The sequence below is a fragment of the Puntigrus tetrazona genome, chromosome 7 (assembly GCF_018831695.1).
Source record: "Puntigrus tetrazona isolate hp1 chromosome 7, ASM1883169v1, whole genome shotgun sequence".
Classification (NCBI taxonomy): domain Eukaryota; kingdom Metazoa; phylum Chordata; class Actinopteri; order Cypriniformes; family Cyprinidae; genus Puntigrus; species Puntigrus tetrazona.
The window spans coordinates 16,031,011-16,052,729 of NC_056705.1; the positions used below are offsets into that span (position 1 = coordinate 16,031,011).

The 21,719-nt window shown below is 37.4% G+C and overlaps 1 protein-coding gene across 1 annotated transcript in view; it reads left to right on the top strand.

The window, feature by feature from the left end:
* The window catches only part of rras2 (RAS related 2), a 30,599-nt gene that overhangs the window by 1,125 nt on the left and 7,755 nt on the right, over positions 1-21,719 (top strand). Inside the window, exon 2 of the mRNA XM_043244685.1 lies at positions 21,545-21,632. Coding sequence (XP_043100620.1) covers positions 21,545-21,632 — 88 coding nt within the window. The remainder of the gene's footprint in view (positions 1-21,544; positions 21,633-21,719) is intronic.

A 21,719-nucleotide genomic window follows, 5' to 3' on the forward strand; every position in this document is an offset into this window, starting at 1 on the left:
ACATATACACATCATAACTGCCATAAAGGGTACGTAGGATGTTCATAACACACATGCATCATTTTTCCTTATTTTATCTATAACATTACATTATTACTCACTACACTAAAACTACTTGTTCTCAGACATTAATTACATTAATCAGCACTGACAGAAATCTGTTAAACTTCAAAAAGTAATCATATAAATATGTTTATGTTTGAAATATCACAGCAATATTTTGGCAGAAGGAACATGTTTTGTTTTTAATATATAAAAAAAAAAAAGAATTATGCTTATACTTTGTTCAACTATGATAAGGAAATTGATTGGATTTTTAGATGTTTTCCCAGAGTTTAAGTAAGGCTAAGTCATGTAGTTAGCAACATGAGAAAAACAAAATGGCTACTGCATTTCATGTGATGTGTGAAAACGATTGTTTTGTGAATATATCATAAGTGTTCAACGACACCGTAAGGTTTTCTGTCTGGCTGTGGTGACAGCTCAATAGTTTGTGCCGAACATTGGTTTGAAGCTATCCTGTTGTCTCAGTTCATTCATTCATTCATTGAATCGAATGCTAAGTTTCTCAATGTGATTTTTGTATTTGACACTGTTGTAATGTTACACTTAAAAAAAAGATATTCTAAAAAAAAAGTAAAGTTGCATTCAGTACTCCAGTACTTGCAAGACAAGAAAACAGCAAATCATTCTAGTTTAGGTGACCTATGTCCTTGTGATGCCCCCAAATAGTGTCTAGGTAGACTGTTTTTGAGACAGCCTCATGAAGTGGTCTCATCTCTCATAGTTTGTCCCAATGAACTTTTAGCAAGGCAGCTACATTACAGCAGATTACAGGGTAACAGTGTGTTAAATAACTTGCCGCATCTGGCAACACGTAGATGAGCTATTTTGGGCGTAATTCAAGAAAATGCAGTTACATGCCTGAGGAAGCTGATTTGTTTTCGTGATGAACGTCTAATAGGAAATCAGAATTTCTTATCTTTTAGGTAGGCTATACGTTCAAGCCTAACTTTTTTGCAACAAGCTTGTCAGTAGCTAATTAATTCATTTATAGCGTGAACTTGGATATTAAAAGTATATTTGTCATATTTAAAAGCAGCTGACATCTCTGCTGAATCGGTTTGATCTGCGTAAAGCACCAGATCAACATCAGAGTAGGCGTTTTCTCTTTAATTGCTTTTTTTTTTTTTTTATCATAGTAGTGTAGTATCTTCCCTTCAATCATGCCAGATTGTATTTTTTTTTCAGTCAGTCTCCTCCCCATAAGCCAGTTTGAGCACGGACTTGCTGAAATATTGCTTTCTTTGTTCATATTTTTGCAAGCGTTAGAAATGGAAGAATTAAAGTGGATTAATATGCCCGGTCACCTAATGTCCTTGTGATTTTTCCTAATGCTTAACTGCTGCTGGCAGTGCCACATTTGAGCTTAATAATCAACATTTGTTGACATCATCGTGATCTGTTACTAGCGAATGGACTAAATAAACACCTTCAGATAGTAATGAAAATCAGGCTACAATTATACATTAACCTGACACACTACAGCATGCAGAGAACGTTTTTAAGCGTGTCTACTATTCTGAAACGGCATTTAGTGGGGGTTTAGGAAGACGGTGTTGATTTTTCATCGGCGCTAAATGCGTAAAAACGCTGTCCAAAGAAAACCATGGATAACCCTTCCTGTTGGAGTGTTTCTAGAAGCCTTTCCAGTGAGAAAGTGTAGCCCAGCTGTTTTCTGACTCCAGGCTTTCCTATTCAGATGTGCGTTACTCAGGGAGGTTTCATCTGAGTCATGTTGGGTTAATGACCATGGAGAAGCGGGAATCCGGTCTCTGAAAGAGGAAGTCCCTCCACTCCTGCTCTAAGGTCTCTAAGGACCTCCTGGATGTGTATGGGAAAGCATGAGCAAGCCTCCTGACTCGCGCTGCCCTGCGACAGAATGTTAGGTGCATCTTTGACATTCTTCTCTAGTTACGCTGCCAGAAAACGTAATTGATTGCTGTCAAAATTCGGTTGAAGATACCGCGGTAATGCATTACTGTGCTGGACTGTTACACACGGTGCCACAAGGATGACTACAAAAGCACACTGGTTGATCTCAAACTAGCGTCATGACATGGGCAATGATCAGCGCCAGTCAGGCATGTGACTCAGACCGAAATGGATTAGTTGACGTCATTGTGATGCAACCCAAGCTGTGTAGCATAAGTATGGCCTTTCATGGAGTTTCGTGCAGATATTATGTAGATGTTATGCATTACCTTTTTTTTTTGCCTTAGAATGAATGTTAGTAATATAATGTAATGTAAAAGATGATTTTTGCTATTATTTTTGACTAGAATAACTAAATAAATTATTTAGAAGTTATTGCAAATAATATATCTACTGACATAGTTTTAGTTTTTTATTTTTAGCTTCTAAAAAGGTGCAGTTCATTCAGTGATTTAAGGATTCGGTTTTCCTAGATTGTTAATTGTCGGCCGGGCTTCTCGTGAGTAACGGCTGTTCCTCATTAGCAAAAGTGTGAAAGCGAAATCATTGCAGGCCTCGCTGACCTTTTTATCACTTCAGACGGTCTCAGAGTACGCTAAGTGTAGCATGGCGCTGTCGAAGGCACGATCACATGTTAGCTAATATTAGCTCTTATCGCCGGCTCTCATTTCTGGGAGAACGGACTCCCTGCAGCACTGTTTCCTTACGACTGCAGCATGGTCAGACCTCGGTGCTTACGTATGTGAGTGTTTGGGCTTCAAACAAGACCTATACTGTGCTGAGGGAAAGCAGAAACGGCAGTATTCTGACAAGCCTAAATGATGGCGGTAGACGGTTTGGATTGCCAGTCACTGTCAAAAGGGGCGCTATAATAAATAGTTTAAAAGATTACAAGTACATTTATGTTTTGAAGAAACGAACAGTTTTGTTTAGCGGAGAAACATTTCATATATCAAACATTGTTGCCAAACATTAGTTTTAATAAATGCTTTTCTTTCGCACTTTTTGTTCGTTTTTAAAAGAAAACAATTTGTTCTCAGAAGAATATAATTATCGTACTTCCCTCAAAATATTAAGCAGCACTGTTTTCGACACTGACACCAAATGGTTTATATCAAGCAGTTTATGTTTCCTGTCTTTTTAATTTTGTAGGATATTGAGGTTATGTTTGTTTTTCTGGTACAGCTTTGTCTGCTTAATATATTGCAGTTTGTTTTCGCTCACCCAAAGCACAATATCTGGGGTTGCTGCCTGCGTACGTTACACCAGATTGCATTTTTAGATATCTGGCAACCCTACTCTTGGAGATTTTAAAAAAAGATAACTTATTTGATGTTAAAGTAGAGCTCAGACAGGAGTGGAAGTAAAGCAGCACATGTATGACAAATGAAGAACTGCATTAATATTTTACTCTAGTCAGATGGAGACTGAAAGTTGTCATATTTGCCATACATATTCACAGCTGTGATCAGAAGCAGTGGAAGTGATTATTAGCTGGTTCTGATCACAGTGGATGATCGTTTGGAGCATTCAAAGAAAGTAAAGGTCTTGTTTCGCACGTGTATTTTACAAGAAACCATGTTGAGGGGAAAACTGTCAAATAAAGACTTAAAAGTTTAAAATTTGTAAAGAAATCATGATGTTTTTTTTCAGTGGGTTTGACAGTAGTAAATGTGAGACTGTGTGGGAGGCTGTGTGTAGCAGGTAACGTGAGAATAGAGATGTTGTTTTCTTCATGCAGACTCACCTGTTGATTTCTCACACTGCTGTACTGATAAACACGGTACTGTTATAGGAAGAAGAGGAAGGATTTTTACTAAGTATTTTTTTTTACAGAAATGAATGGTGTTATCCAAGGATGTATTAAATTGGTCAAACAATTCATAAAGTTTAAAATTATTCCAAATAAAAATAAATGTTATTTTTTTCATGTTTATTTAATGAATATAAAAAACATATATTTTTTATATATATATATATATATATATATATAATAATAATAATAATTATTATTATTTTTAATAATATTTATTTAAAATTGTGAAATTATTATTATTATTAATTCCTGTGTTATGAGGAGTATAAAGACATCTTTTCAAAACCTTAGTAAATCGCAGCAACAGTCTAAAGTAACTTGTCCAGCAAGATTGTTTAATTTAATGTTTAGTTTTTTGCTTCTTTACAGAAATAAAATTAAATGAAAAATATTTAATACTATTTATTGTTTAAAAGTATTTCTTTAAAATTAAAATTATTTAAAACAGTATTGTGAAATAATATTTAACAATATTATTATTATTTTTTTTTTATATTGGCGAGTGTAAGAGACTTAAAAAACCTTAATAAATCAGCCTAATCCCTATAGTAACTTGTCCAGTTGAATTTAATGCTTTGTAGAGGGCAGAAAGAAGATAGAGAAAATAGGATTGTGTTGCAAGCTTTACTCAAACGCATATCACCCACATAATCACTATGATCAGATATTTTCTTATAAGTAATCATAGATTAGTTTAGTAGTAAACCATGCAACACACAGTAATAATTAATCTTTAATTCATTCACGTAGTGATAAACAGTTTTGGCTCTGACCGCTGGCATCCAACAAACTCCACCTAGAAGCTGAGTCATAGTTCATTTCCTCTTATCTGATCTAATACTCTCAAGATTAGCTGATAGTTCAAGCCAAACGATGAGATAAATAATGTCAGTTTTAAGCATCCTGTCATTTATTAATAATCTCTGCTTTTTGTTTAGCGCTAACGGTGTATGATATATAATCAGTTTGTTTCTTGTTAGCTAAAACAAAGCAATAATGCTGCTCCAGCAATACATTTATTTATTATTTAAATACATTTTAAAATATAACTTATTCCCAAAATATCAATTTTCAGCAGCCATCACTTCTGTCTTCAGTATCACATGACCCTCGAGAAATCATTTTGATGTTTTGATCATTTGATGTTGACTTGCCGCTCAAGAAACATTTCTTAGTATTAGAATAAAATGATTGGAATAAGCAAAAAGACAGAATAAATTGTACAGAACAATGACTTGACGTGATCAGATGGAGGCAATCGCTAATGCAGCAAACGTATTGCGGTGTGGAAGCTTTTAAAACTGTAAAAATCATTACTGGCACCCACAGTTTAGCAATACGTCGCATGTCTTCGGTAAGAAGAGGGAGAGGTGGTTGTCGCTGGTTACTCTATGATGATTGAAATTACGAAATGTCCTTAAACTATTTAATAAACTGCAGAATGTTAGAAGAACACACACGCAAATTGTGAGCCAGGCTTTTAAAGTCCAAACCTGCAGTGGAACAGTGTTAACCATCATTTGGTCAGTCATTTTATGATTTTTGGCATGGATGTGAATGTGATGCATGCAAAAAACATCTTCTCAAATTTGTAATTAGTATATAAACACATTAGTTATAACATTCACACATAGTGTGCAATTTGGGATATGTCGTGCTTTCTAATGTTTTAAAAGAAGGCTCTTCTGCTCAGCAAAGCTGCATTCATTTGTGCAGTAAAAAAAAATACATGCCTGATTTAAGAAGGGGGTCTCAAAAATGGCCCAAAAATATTATTTTACTAACTTTAATTTTAAGTTAAACTGTGCTGCTGTTATAATCTGCTAGAATGTAAAAAAAGTCAAATTCGGTGTAAGTAAATATTCTTAAACGTTTGTTTTGAAATAGATTTCTTTCTTTGAAAAGCAAGACAAAACAGTAAAAGCACATTTTGGCTATTTAATTTATTCAGTGGGAAAAAAAGCTTGGCAAAATACATGGTGGAAAATGGGATGAACTGTGTTTGATGTTCGGTTTGATTTTGTTCTGTTTTGACTTCGACCAAGAGCATCTCTATCTAGTATAATGCGTTCTAAACAGCTGTGCTACTCAATATTGTACATACCGTGATTCACGTGACATTTCAGGATTTGTTCAAAAGAAATAGACTTTTTTTTTTTTTGTAACAGTCTTTGATCAGTCGCATCACCAGTTGCATTTGATCAATTTAACACCTCCTTGCTGAATAAATCCATTTTCTGGAAAAAAACCAAATAAAATTCACTATCTGGTGCATACGAATGCCATCTGACATAATAATTTTGTGATGACCACAAAATGGTGTTTGAGGATTTGACCACATCAATCCGCTGCTCACGTTTCATACAAAGCACCAGAATTGACGTTTAATTCTTAATGCCAGAGATAGGGTGGAAAATTTAATTTTTTTTGACGTATACAAGAAAAATAAAATCACAAGAATATATTAAAGGATAAAAAACCTCGATGAGATCAGAGCCGGGAACATGTGGCCTTTGCTTTGTGTAAATCGAGAAGGAGGCCCAGACGCCTCTGCGTGAACCTCCTTGTGGAAATCCATTGATTCCAACCAGCACATTAGATAGACGCCGTAAGCATAAACTTCTCCGAGGCGTTACGCTTCATCCCAGCTGTAGCTTATCCACCGCTGTGCTGACTTATCCGGTTCTTTAATAAAGCACAGCGACAGGCCAATTCATCGCGGCGTCCCAGGAGGCTACACCTCATCATCAGAAATGGAGCACACGACGTACCTCATTTACTCGGCCGTCTATTGTAGGTTACACACGCCCCGGCTCATCTAATAATACACCTCTCGGATGTTTTTCAGCCCTCATTTAAATCAAGCCACTCTTTTTCGATTCGCGTCGCTGCTGAAAACACAGCTCCGCACTGGTTAGAGTAGCAGTTTGCAGAAGTGGTAAGTTTTGGTTACATGTGTTTTGAGCGCGCGCGCGCGTTTTGAAGGAGAGGAGTCTGACTCTTCGCGAGAGGGGGAGGGTATGCAGGCTGCGCGTCTGTGTTTGTCTGATGTTTGTTGAGTGGCGCCCACACACATCTCTCGCTCGCATGCTGCCTCTTTCGTTAACTTCTGCGGCTTTTTATGCGGCTCGCGTTCTTCTGAGGTATCCTGTTTACATGCGCTAACTGCTGGATGAACATCTATCGACTGAATCGTGGCTCACACCTTGTCTGCTTTACGCCGCGCTCTGAAAATTATACCACACCTTTGCTACTCTATAGGAACAAAAAAACAACATTTCCATTGCATAACAGTCTGTTGAGTTTGTGCGCCGTGAGGATTTTGGAGTTAAACAATATTCTTGTTTTTCTCTGAATTATGTTAAGTTATGTATGTTTGTTTTCTTCTAAAGAGACTATGAAAAGTTTGTATTTGTAGTTGTTTATCAGGTATAAACGAGAAGAATCAAGGTCATATCAAGAAGTCTGCTGAACATCAGCAAAACCTTCATAAATTTGAATAAGTGCTTATTGATTATATCTACTGTTCAATTATAATCGCGTCTCTTTTTAAAAAAAAAATCAGAGTTCTGTCTGTTCAACAGCAAACATGTTTTTTGTTTGTAATTAGGAAAAGGATGTTAATATGTCTCAGGTACAATTATGGGTTCACATAGGATGTCCGGTCTTCATTATTTTTTTTCAGTTATTTAAAGACTCACAACATCTGCAGATATTAAAATATTAAGCAAAGCTATGATTTTCAACCTTAATAATAAGAATCGATGTTACTGTTTGTGGAGGTTCATTTTCAGCAGTATTGGTTGCTGAAAAGCTTTGCCACCACAGGAATAAATTACCTTAATTAAAAATTAATTTGAATCGTAATAGTTTTCATCGTATTATTTTATTTATTTTTTTTTTATCGAAGCCTTGGTGAGATTTAAAACAAGTTCTGTGTGGATAATGTTTTTGCAAGCCGGACGAAAAAGTTCTCTGGAACTAGGCGGGTAACAATGCAAGTCTTTATTGTAGCAGCAAGTGTGGAACAGTCACACGCAGGAGGGACATTATGAAAGTGCTGACCTGATATCACACTCGCAAACAATTGCAGTTGCTCAACCCCCCATTCTCTTTTGGTCTTTATTTCTTTGTGCTGCAGAGCAACGTTTAAGCCTTTTGGCATCACCTGCCCTGATGATTTTCGATACAGGCACGTGCCACGGGGTCAGCGGCTTTATAGTGGGCTTTGATGAAGTTACAGTTCAGCTGCTAAACTCATGGCGCCTTCCCCCGGAAGTCTGGCCAGTGAATCAGCTCCCCTTTCCTGCATTCCTCATGTGCCCTCAGTATGCATACCTCACCCTGTCCTCCGCTCTATCCCAGTATGAGCCCCCCCCACACTCCCCTCAGCCCTAGCCCAGCATGCACCATTGTCACCTTCAGCTGTAGCACAGCACGCAGGCCACCGTCCGAACATACAAAGACGACTTTTTAACCAAGTCGGCATGAAATGAAAATTCATCCTATTATGTAAATCCGTGATATTGATCTGCATTTTATGTATACAACCACTTTCCTCTGGAGACACATGTCAGACTTCACTAAACATTTTGTTCACAAACTCCTCCCCTAAATTGCATTCAGATCTGCTTCCATCCAATCAACAAACCAGTGGTTTGAATCAAGTCCGATTCATTATGATGTAAATTACAAGTAAAGAAGCATTACGTTACGTTTTTTAAATTAGAGCTTAAAATGATTCAAAAATATTCAAATCGGTGGTTATCAATTAATTGATTATTGTATCTGAGATTAAATTATTATTTAAACATAGAAGTATTCCTTTGGTAAGAAGGCAGAAGAGGTTCTCTCTTTGAATACTAAAAAATGATTTAATTGATACATGAATGTTATAACCGCTGGCCTCTTGTATCAAATTAAGTAACAAATTATCAATATATATTTCTTTTAACGTTAATAGGTGAAGAAAGATTATATTTTAAACGTATATTATTTGTAAAATGTTTTGACAATTGACAATTTATTGCATATATAATGAATATATAATGAATTATTTACTCAGTTGAAGAAAGTTGAACAAATTTGTTGATGCTCATCTAAACATTTATGCACTAAATGTGTTTTTCATTTCATGTTCATGTCTTCTTATCGAACAAACCTTTGTCTACAAAATGATTTTGAATATACACATTTTTAATTGCAATTTTAGAACTTATAGATAAAACACCCTTCAAATGAATGATCGAAGGCAGATCTCTTTGTTAGTGAATTCCTCAGTCACATGATATGTTGAGCCTTTTTGACGCACAGTTAGGAATTTTTTCAGTAAAAGCGTTTCCACTGTAATGTATGCGCTAAACCAACAGGTTGTACCTCAAGTGAGCATATGCATATTTAAATTGCACTTTGGCGTTTCCATCCATCAAATTTATGCAGTATGCTAAAATTTGCATTAAAATATGCGGATGGAAACCTATTTTGCAGTATATAGTTTTTCTTCTAGCTTTTTACTCTTATAGAGTTCAAACTGTGACTGTAATCCAATGCCACGCTTTCCTGAAATTCATTCACATTGTTGGAGTAGACAGGGACTGAGGATTTCAGGAATCCAGGCTCAGTGATTCTAATAATCCCATTTCCTGTGAACAGCTAAAGGCCTTTGTAGAGCAATAAATGAGAACCTTTCAGAATATTTTTTTTGTACAATCTTTTAATAAAATGGACAATTAAAGCGCACATGATCCGCTCCAACCGATCTTAATCATTGTTCTGCAGGAGATCTTCTCATTCTGCTGGAGTCTGGGGTCCAGATCATAGGGGCAGGCCAGTTGTCGGCGAGCGAGACAGGTTCAGTTTAGACGGCAGAGTCGAGTTCATTAGTGGCACAGCTGTTACATAGAAAGCAGGGGGCCTGGAGAGCTCCTCAACAGGTGATGGACGTGTGTCTCACAGCCTGCTCCATGACTCGAGAGCATGTGGCCTACTAGAGCCACTTGGCCTAAGAGGACACATGTCAAGTGGGTATGATAAATGTTTGGCATAAGCAACCAAAACAACTGATATTTTTGTTTTGCAGGACCCTGACCCCAGATTGCACTCGTATGGCTCCGATTGCGGTAACTTCTAAATCTTCAGCAACCAAAACATTCTTTCAGGATTAAGATTGAATTCCTCTGTCAGAATAGAGTGATGCTTGTTGAGAAGGAGGAGCGTTTTGATTTAATGTGATCTGTATCAGCCTCCCAGAGTGTTAAAATGGTGTCTGGAGATGAATTGTACTGCTCTCTTCTCGCTTTCTCAAACAGGAGGGCTCTTGAGGACAGTCGGTGCGTAGTGCCATTAGCTCTTATTTATTAGCAGCAGTCTGGTGCTTTAATAGCTTTTCTGTTCTCTGTGCGTTGGGAGACCGCTGGCCTAAAACGGTAATGGTGCTGTATTTCTGTCAGCCTGCCAAGCAAAGATCTCATTTGTTAGTCTTTCTGGAACGACGCACAAGTCTCTTTTTTAACTTCCAAAATATTGTAATATTACGTAGCTAGAAAGGTTTTTTGATCAGAAAATTCCTCTTTTGTCCTTAGAAAGCCGTGGTGGCAGCGGAATTCTGACCGCGTGGGTGGTTAACGTCGAGCCGGAGAGCAGTAACCATAAAAGAAGGCTGTTTGATTAGATGGGGGTCGAGAGGGTGACTGCCCGCTCACACTGCTGATAGTCGTTTTTGACACGGCTGACTCGTTCCACATTCCAAGCATTGAATGACTGCAGTATGCTAACACATGACCTCATCCAACTCTGTGTCATGTACTTCCTGGAATCTGAAGTGGTCTGATAATTAGTGCTGCTTCCTAAGGCAAGCATCAATATTAGTGTTGCTCCTCACGCCGACTATTAGATTTTTGGCGTGGTGCTCATCCCACGCTGTTTGTTTTATGGATGTTAACGGATATGAATTGTGACTTTCACCGGAGACCAAAAAATGTGTCATAAGGTTCAATGGATCGCATTGAAGAGTTATAGTAATGGCTCACCCCAAAAATGAGTATCTGGTTGGATGAATTAAAATAAAATGGTAAAACATCCTTACTTTGTGTTAGTTCACCCAAAGATGAAAATTCTGTCATTAATTAGTCACCGTCATGTTGTTCCAAACCTGTAAAACCTTCATTTATCTTTGGAACACAAACATTTTTTTATGACATTTGAGAACCTGACCCTCTATAGCCAGCAATCCAATTGAAACGTCCCGGACAAAGACCCAGAAAGGTTGTAGGGCTGTGCAATTAATCATATGTGATTATTATGTGCATCTCATCAGTAAAGCCGGTTTCTGTGATTAGCAGTAAATCTCCATCACCTGCTTTCGGATTGAGTGCCATTTACTACACGGAGCTGTAGTTCACTGACAAGCGCGGCAGTACAGTGTTCATTAACCCAGGCGATTCTTTCGCGATAATGAAAGTGATATTGCCCGGCTTGTCAGTGAAGCACAGCTCTGTTTTATTAAACGCAGCTCTAGTTGAAAGCAGATGTGTACACATGTGTATGCATTGCTCTGCTTGTAAACAAGAAGCAGCACATCTTTGTTTTTTGCATCAGAAAGACCGGCTCCTGTGTAGGGTATCGATCTGATACTCAGGATCTGTATCTGGACCGATACGGTCATTTTCTGTGGGTCGGGTATGGATCAGACCAGACAGATCCAAATCTGATAATTGTGCATAATGCGCATACTATTCTGTGTTATTGTCGAGCCCCGCAAAAGCCACAAAAACATTATAAAGCACCATAAAGCTGTTTCACAGTTCAATGTGAGGTACAGTTGAATATTTAAGTCATTAAATTCAAGTTCAAATAAACTTTTCTCTCAGCTGCGGCTGTCTGTTCTCCATTCAGTATTCAAACTGCACGTTGCGTTCGGTTACTACAGTCAAAACGATTAAACTTTTAAAGAGCACTTAAGCGGACTGTATTGGAGACATTCATATTCTAATATTTTTCTGCGCAGTGGATTATTTATAATCTTTCTTGTTTTATCTACCACGTTACTGCCTTCATTACTGTACCATACTTTTAAGAAAGACATTTCTTTTAATTTTGTAGTTTATACTTAATTATAAATGTAGCCTATTGATTTTTCATTAATGTATTTTACAACAATCCAAAATAAAAGATGAATTCTGCAAAGCACCCAAGAGTTTAAGCTAAATACATGAAGATAAAATGGTGTAAAATTGAATTAAAATCAATATTCAATTAGAAATGCATATTAAATTTCCCAAATAATTAGAGGTGACAACTAAAACATTGAATTAAACATGAAATTGTGCAGAAATAGACAGAAATAGTATTTTCTCATAAAGCCTGGTCCAATAATATTTGCTTTATTTACAATTTTAAAAAACCTTTACCATGTAATTGATTTTGGTGAAACACAATGTAATATTTGGTGAATTTCTAATAGGGGGACCAGAATATCATAGGCTGCATGGAAAATTGATTCATATATATAGATATATATAGATATATATATATATATATATATATATATATATATATATATATATATATATATATATATATATATATATATATATATATATATATATATATATATATATATATATATATATATATATATATATATATATATATATATAGATATATATATAGATATATATATAGATATAGATATATATATATATAGATATATACACTGATGCACTATTATGTCATTAATTTAGCCCACTTAAATGGAGTGAATGAAAACACCAACTTACTTGCGATGAATGATGTCAAATAGTTAATTTTAACTGTGGTCTGTGACTGATTGATTTTCTTGGCCAGCCAACTGAATGTAACTCCACTTCAGCCTGTTACGCTACTGAAAACGGAATACTGTAGTCCTAGTATTCAGGGTCTGAGGCCAGCCGAAAACAAAAAGTATTTTCTCTTCGCCAACGACAAAATCAGAGGCCACAGTGGCAGCCTAGCAACATTAGTTGCTCAACTGGATCTGGAGTTTCTTCTTTTTAATATGTGATTCTGTGCTTCTGCTTGTTTTGGTGTGATTTAGAACAAAGCCAGCTATGCAGGTGACAAGGAAGTGTGTTACACAACTGGAAACCAGTTCCCCAAATTGTGGTAAAATATAGGCCATGACGCAGAGTGGTCAGCCGCTGATTAAAAGCCAGTTGCGTGAAATTAGCTCTTTGAGCGTGTTGAGCAATGCAGTTGCTGGTCGTGTGTCTTTATAGGACCCCCTGGAAGGTTCAAACAGAGCGTTTAGATCACGCTGATATTTAGCAACACGATTGAAGGCCTAAGCTATTGGTCAGGACTCTCTGTTCTTTTAAACTCTGCAGGGATGCTCCTCTTGTTGGCAAGGCCATCAACAGGTTCCATTGAACTATTTCAGGTTTATGAAGCTCCGCTTCAAAAACTATTCACAGGTGTCCTCACTACACACACATCTCTGATGGTTTGGACTTCCCCATGGTATGTCTATGTGGTTTTGTGAATTTTTTTTATTTTTTTATGTAAGTTTATACTTTTTAACAGGACACCTGTAGATTCGTTCACCCACAGATGGAGTTTTTCACGCCTGACCAGCTGCTCTAAGGAGTTTCCAGGGGTTTCAGATGATTTGCTCAGACCACTGCTGGGAACGATCAATGACCATGCTAGAATACTTGATTACATATGGAAATAAAGAGTTGTGTGTCTTCTTCTTGATTCGTTAGCCTCTAGCTACAGTTCATGTGATTTGAAAATGGATGGAAATGCATGATGTCAACAGGAAGTTTAGTGTGTTTCAGATGAGCGTCAGCACATTTAAAAAAGATGTGACCAGTAAGAATTTCAAATGCTGAATTTGAATAAAATTTTGGATGCAGAATTGCAGACCTTTCTCCTATAACTTCATGGGATTGTAAAGTTTTTGTAAAGATCTTCACTTTAGGCAGTAGTTCAAGGAGGAAGTAGTTCAACTTTTTAACCTCTGTTTTACACATATTTTGTATTTAGACATACTCCTCCTTTGGTGTACTGTTTTTGCAATGTAGTAAATTCCTCATCCAGTCATCTCATTTTAAGTTCTACTTCAACTTCCTGTGAGGTCCAGACACTTGAATTCAAATTGCAGCTTATGAACTGAATGAGACGATTTTTTTCTGAAACTTGCAAATGTATATGATTGCTTAACATATGCTTTGTGATACACCACATCGTTATTTAAAGCGCTGGCTAGAAACATAGCAATCCTCTGCGTTTTATTAACAATTACTCCCTATACGCTCCTTGTTCTTGTTCATATTGTTATTATTGAATGAACTTTTTTGGCTGTTGCATGAGCTCATGGGAAAAATAGGCGTTTCCCCAGGAAATGGAGGCGCTTTTGTGTGCTAGTCAGTTTGTACTGAACAAGAGGGAAATGGAGGCCCTGAACTCACAATGTGGACACCAGCACCACGCAGTCCATCTGCTTCGTCTTAACCTTCCCATCACAGCTATTTGCCCATGATTACTGACAGCTGCCAAAGGCCAAGCTCGTCTACTAGCTTGTGTAGAGGTCAGTCATGTGAAGACCTCTGAATGTCGAGAGGTCGTCATGGTAAAATGTTGAATAAGTAGATTGTTGGTTACAGGTTGCTCAGCGTGATTGATATGCTTGATTGATGTACAGGAGAGAGCTACAAACATAGTCAGTGGCTTCAGGGAATCATTAAAAACTTAGCGTAACTCACACGTCCCTGACCTTCCTGTCTTTACCATCCGATTTTTCATCATCATTATCTTCAAGACAAGGGTTCTTCCTGTAGCAAATGGTCTCAGACTGTAAACTGGCACTGTCTGCAGCAGTCAGCTGCACTGTGATGAATACATTCCTGGATGAATCTGTCCCTTCTTCTCTCTTTGTGTCCCAGAGCCCATAAAAATGAGAACCAAAGCATTGGCATTTTTTATTTCATTTGAACCTTCCCAGAAGTAGCTCCATCTCATGGGAGTATATGAATTGAGCTGTATTGAATGGAAAACTAAATAGAAATCCTTCATTGGTGTGTGTAATACAGGAGTCTAAGTTGAACAGTCAATACATTGAAAGAATACAGCCATGGAATCTTTTACTGTATTTTCTCTCTCACTTTGACTTCTTAATATTCTATTTTATAGTGTCTTATAGTCTCTTATATTCTAAGAAGTAACATTTGTTATAACTACACTTTTTAAAAGTATTACAGAAGGGGTATTTGCCTCCTTATTAGTTTGTTTTAAGTGAGTGGAAAAAATCTAAAATGTCAAAATACAAGTCCATTTAACCCTACACTATATTTCAAGTCTTCAGATTTGCAGTTAACCCCAGATTGTTGTTTAAGTCCTGGGTTTAAGGAACGTTTCACACTTGTAATGTAGAAGCAGAATTAATTGTTAAACTAGGGTAAAACATAGCAAGCAAGATAAGTATTTCAGTTGTGAAAAGACGGTGTTGATTACTCCTAGCATATATAGGGGCACTTTGGACGGATGGATGGATAAATGTAAAGGAAAGTGGTTCTTTTAAAGCCTGGCATGGTGCCCTCGAGCTGGATGTGATCTGGCTGCATAACGGAAGCCTGGCTTTAATTAAAGAAGCAGCGCTCGGAGCAGGGTCTACTTGAATCTGACTCTGAGCCATACACCTGTCATCTAAATACACACTCCGTTACTCCACACACTCGTATAGGTGTACACACACACATGCAGTGAAAAAACGAGATTGGTATATGTGTATGCCTTCAAGGTTGCATTTATTTGACCAACAATACAGAAGAAACGGTTATATATAATTACGATAGATGATAAATTGTTCTTTTTTAAATTCATTTTTTAGTGTAAAGTGTAATGTGATGGCAAAGCTGAATTGTCAGCAGCCATTACTCCAGTCGAACGTTCCGAAAAAAATGTAATATGCAGATTTGGTGTTCAAGAAACATTTCCATTATTAATGATCAAACAGCTGTTGCTTAATATATATTTTTTTTCCTTATTTCCAATCACATCCACTAATTTTGCTCATTAGATTTTTTTAGGTTCGTATGGATTCCTGCCAGTTTACATCATGTGAATGTACGGTATGTGATTCATATCTCAAATGCGTCAGATGGATCAGTGTGTGAGGAGGCGTATTTGGTTAGGACGTGGGTGAACAGTGAAGTGGGAGTGTAATTTGGTGTGCACCCACACATTTTTTTGCATTTTTGTTGTCAAAGACAGTTACAGTTAGCCATTTCTTTAATTGCTGTATTGCTCTAAGACTACAAACACCCCAGTCTGACTGGCTGCATTGGCTCTGACTTTTTTTTTTCTGGCCAAACAAGCTCTTACTGTTTAAAGGTATGAATTCACTGGGTGGATAGAGGATGCATGAATGGATGGAGGGATAGGTGGGTGTTGAAAAGCAGAAAGAAAGAGAAGTGACCGGACTGGAAAGGAGTGTCCTTGTGTGCAGTGGGAGGGTGGGCGGAACGGGAATATCTCCTTTGTGAAATCATCACCACCCAGAGGACTGTACTTTGCTGGCTGCTGGCCCTGTAGGTGGAGTTTCCTTCCTTTAGGCCAAACGTTGGAGGTGCCCTGTTGGTTTTCGACTCACTGGGGTGGGCCTTTTTCCTCTCCTCTTCCAGAATGCTTTACGTCAGGTGGCTCGGATCACCCTTTATGGCAGCCGAGAGTTGTATGACACAGTTGGAAACTCTGGCTAGCGCTCTTTAATTGGTATACCTTGGCACGGAGAGCATTTATAGAGCATTCAGGGAGTTTGGAGGCCCCTTGAAAACGTTGAGCGACTGATGACTGAAATTTATATCAGGGATCTCCTGCACTGGTATTTCGTGGCTCTTTTTCACACGACAACAACAGCTTTCGGCTCAATGGAATGGGCTACACTCTTAAAATAAAAGCCCTTTTTTGTTGCATATTTAAGTAATGCCGCTAAAGGACCCTTGCAGCATTTCACTGATTTATTTCTTAAAGGAGCGGTTTCTTCTTTGAAAACCCATTTTTCCACTATAAAGAAACTTCTGCGCAGCAGAAAGGTTCAATGGATGGTAAAGGTTCACTCCACACCAAAATGAAAATTTTCTCAGTAATCAATTACCCCCATGTTGTTCCTAACCCATAAAAGCCTTGTTCTGCCAAACAATTTGCGCTGTCAAGGTGTAGAAAAGTTTAAAAAAGATGTAGTCACAATACTCCATCTGCCATCATTTCAACTGTTATGAGAGCTATGAGAATACTTTATGCACAAAGCGTACACAGTTCTGTGTCCGCAGCAATAGAAGGATACGCTGTTTTTGTACAAATTAAAGCGTAAATATGCGTAGAACACTTATTCTTGGGCTGGGCGATATTTTCATGCACACCTTGTCAGTGAAGCCGATTCTCTGATTAGCGTTAAATCTGCCATCAGCTGTTTTCAAAAGAAGCACCAGTTAATGCAAAGAGCCGTAGATAACGGACAAGCTACACGATATTCCGTTCAGTTGTGGAAATGAATCGCCTGCGTAGCTTGTCAGCGATCTACGGCTCTGTGCAATAACTGCGGCTTCTTTAGAAAACAGCTGATGGTTCCTGCTAACACAGAAATTGCTACTCGCATTTCTGCAAATGACAATGCAATTGATTTAATAGGACAGTCACAAGCCTCTCGGTCGTCATCCTGAGGACGAGCTAAGCTTTTCGGTTTGAAACGACATGGGTAAGCGATTAAAGAGAAAATTTCATTTTGGGGTGGAGTGTAGATTTGTCGAGGGGAAGAGCTGTGATTTGGATTAAGAATGGTTGTTTCTAAGAACAAACACTCTCTGTGGGAGAGTTTGTGTAAGGGCCAAAGCAGATGGACCCCCCCACTGCCATCAGTTCTGGTCATTCATACATCTGATGAAGGTCAGCTAGGATGTGCTGTCACACAAAGCGAAGGTAGGACAGGTGGGCATCAGATCAGCGACGTGTACAGGTGGGCATTACTAAACAGCTACCCACAGCTACTGTTTGACTTTATGAAATGAAGGCTTTGTTAAACCACAGAACAGCACAGACTATGAGTTTTGGTTTGGCTGCAATATTGTCCTTATATGTTAATTAAGACAACCTTCTTTTGTTGGTGTTTAAGGGAATATTACTGTGCATTTTATTCTGAATTTTTTTTTTCTTGTGGTAGTCTTGTATATTTAGGTGTTTTCAGCTAATGTTGAAGTTGCAAATTACAAATGTAATAAATTAGGAATGTACTGATGTAAAACTTATGATATATGATAGAAAAACAATAAAAATAGTAACTTTACTTAATTTAAATAACTATACTACCATTCAGATGTTGATGGCATTATTTAAAAAAAATTATGAATCAATAAATACTTTTTTCAGCAGGGATGCATTAAAAGTAAAGCAAAAAATTAGCTAAAAGAGTATCACATTATTTTTAAAAAAAAGTATCAGATTGAGAATATTTAAGCACACCTGTTTTCCACATTTTTACAATAATAGGAAATGCTTCTTGAGCACCAGATCAGTATATTATAATTATTTACGAAGGATCATGTGACACAGAAGAATAAAATGCATTTTAAAATGTATTAAAATAGAAAACCGATTTAAAGTATTTCAATATTCCTGTATTTTTGATCCAAAAATTCAGCATTTATGAGCATAAAAAGGCTAAACTGTTCCCAAACGTTTAATTGGAGTGCAGGTAAGCGTGTGTGCGTTCGTGCGTGCGTGTGTGTGTGTGTGTGTGTGTGTGTTCATGATGAGGATATGCTGTGTTGCTGTGCAGGAAACTGGAATGTGTGAACTCCCATGTTGAATCATGACTAAAGGTTTGGACCGATCACGTGCAGACTGATGTTTTTAACTCTTTCTCACTTACTCATCAAACTGAAGTGTGACTTTCACTTTAGATAGGTTGAAGCTTTAGCACAAAATCAGGCACCTTGCTCTTTTGTTCACACGACTACAATGAAAGGTGCAGTGCTTAAAATATTTAGTTTGTCAGAATTAGCAGCAGGTATTTTCTCTCTGTCTGTCCATCTGTCTTGCTCTCTCTCACCTCATTCTGCCTGTATCTCCTCTGCGACGCGTGAGCGATGAAGTCGACTGCATATGCAGCATTGCTGATGAATTATTGAACAGTGGAAAGTGGACGTGATGGAGTCTTGCAGGCAATGCATACAGAGGACCCACTGTGTGAAAGGATGACTGATGTCAAGAAAAAAAAAAAAAAAAAAAAGAGCGGGGGTTTACAGACTTCTTTATGTCAATGCACAAATGCTAGCGTGCATGCTTCACTTGCTCACTTTTAGAAACGTTTGCAAATGCACTTTTGCCTGTGTGTTAAAAATAGCACTATGCTGCAAATAATATGATTCTGTTTAAAGCTTTTTTGGATCAGCGCACAGGAAAATGTCTGTATTACCTGACAGTTATCACTGAAAATAGATGTCTATTGATATCACATGTCTCTGCGACAGCCAAAAAATCTGACCACAGCCTGCACAAGCCAATCAGCAATCTTGGCATGTATTTGGACTGGGAATTCCAGCGTTTTTTTTTTTTGTTTGTTTTTTTTTTTTAGAAGTTTTAGACAGCAGAGAGTGTTTAGGAAAAATGGAAAAATATTATTTTTAGAATTCTACAATTCTACAATTAAATGCATTTTGCAGAGAGGCAAGATTACACTTTAAGGAAAATGTATCCTGAATATTAAGTGTAAATATCTGCACTATTAAGCACTATTCTGCTTGTTTTGAGTGGTCAGTTAATTTTTTGAAAGAAATTAGTACTAATATTAAGCAAGGATGCATGAAATTGAATTGATTTTGAAATTTCTGTGTAGCGAAGTATCCTGAAAAGCTCTGAAAATGTTTCATCTCTTTTAGTATTAGGTATTCGATTGAACATTTATTGATAATAAATGTTTATTGAGCAAATCAGCATGGTAAAATTATTTGGGAAGGATTATGTGACACTGTGAAGGCTGGGGTAACGCTATTGAAAATTCAGCTTTGCCATCACAGAAATAACTATGTATAAAAACTGCAATATTGTGAATATTGGATCAAATAAATGCAGCACTGGCGAGTATAAAAGCTTTAAAAAGAAGAAAAAAACACTGTTACTAAACTAAACGTTTGAGTGTGACTACCACCAAATAAAAGTTTTCCCGATATTGATATCGATCACACGATAGCAAACGATATCGTCTGTATATTCTAAACACATAATTATATGCATCTGTCGCTTTAAATCCTAGAGCTCGTTACATCAGGTTGTATGCATTCTGATTGGCTGTCAGTATTTGTATTATTCATCAACGGCAAATAAATAGTTCTGAAAATGATACAAATTATATTGTTTCTATGTGCCTTTATCGTTATAGTTGTGGTGTGGACTTTGCTGTTCTTTAATATTGAGAACGATTTTTAAAACTATATCTTTAGCGTTGTCTTTATAGTTACCCTGCTTTGTGCGAACAGGCTTTTACTTTTTCTTTAATATTACTATTTCATACTTTTTAGAACAACAGAAAAGTCATTAACCCTTTACACAAAACGAATTACATGTGAATTCTGAATTTTAATTACGCATTCAATTTTTTTCTTGTATGAAAAAGTCATATTTCTCAACAAATATCTTGCGAGCTTTTAAAGATCATAAGAAATATTTAAGCGGTACTGGTTTTCCAGGACAGGCTTGTATTCCGTTCTTAGTGAATGGGTGATGCAGAAAAGAGAACAATGTTTAACCCTACTCTCATTTTTGGAGTGCTTCTCGTTTCGTTGCTAAAAACGGTTTACTCAACCAGGAACATGTTGATGTTGACGTTCCAGCCAGGTTAGGGGAACATCAAACTCGTAATAGGAAGACATCGTGTTTTGTGTGTGAGCATGAGCGTGTGTTCAGTTGACACAGAGACCAGCCTGAACATAACGTTCAGCTGTCGTCACTTCAACAGCCTCCTGGGAGGAGAGGCACACAAAACATGGGAAAAATGCGAAAAATGCCTCCTTAGAACTCCCCCCTTCTTCTTACAAACTGATACCGTGTTCAGATTAGCATAGCAACATAGCCTGTGGAAACGGAAAAGTTTGCGGTTAATTAACCGTAATTGTCAACCCCAAAGCGGAGGGCCGCTCAGATAATGTTGACATGAAGTCAGACCGTGTTTTGACCATACACACTAGGGTGGACCTTTTTTTTATTTTTCAGAAGAGACGGAACAGTTTTGTTTTGTTTTGTTTTTTTCTGTTGGGTTGTGTCTGTAACGAGTCTGTGCCCTCATTTAGCATAGCTTTCAAAACAAACGCTCTTTATGCACGTAGAACCCTCAAAGCTGAAGTACACGATGTTTTGTGTACAAAGGTTCCTCAAATAGTAAACTGCTGCGAAACATCACGTCTAATGATCTAAAATGAATCCAAGCGAGCTTTAGATGCAAACGAGCTAATATTTAGAGACCACAATGCTAGTTTCTTGGTAAACATTGACATTTGTAAATAAAAATGTTTTAGCTGCTTCACCAAATGCCATGTTTATTCATCCCCACCATCCGTCAAACCGCACGCACAGGATTCTGGGATTTTATAAGCTGTCAAGGAGACATCGATTCAGTCAGAATCCAAAGATTTTAGTGGTGCCTTTTTTTCCAATGTTGACCTCTCTTGTTTATATTCTCTCCCTCTCTCTCTCTTTTTCGTTTAGTCATACTTCGTCACTGACTATGACCCTACGATTGAAGACTCCTACACAAAGCAGTGTGTGATTGACGAGAGGCCCGCACGCCTGGACAGTAAGTACGGCGCTGATGGATGAATGTCAGACAGATCACACAGGATGCAGGGAAACAACATACTAACCTGCAGCAACGAGGAAGCAC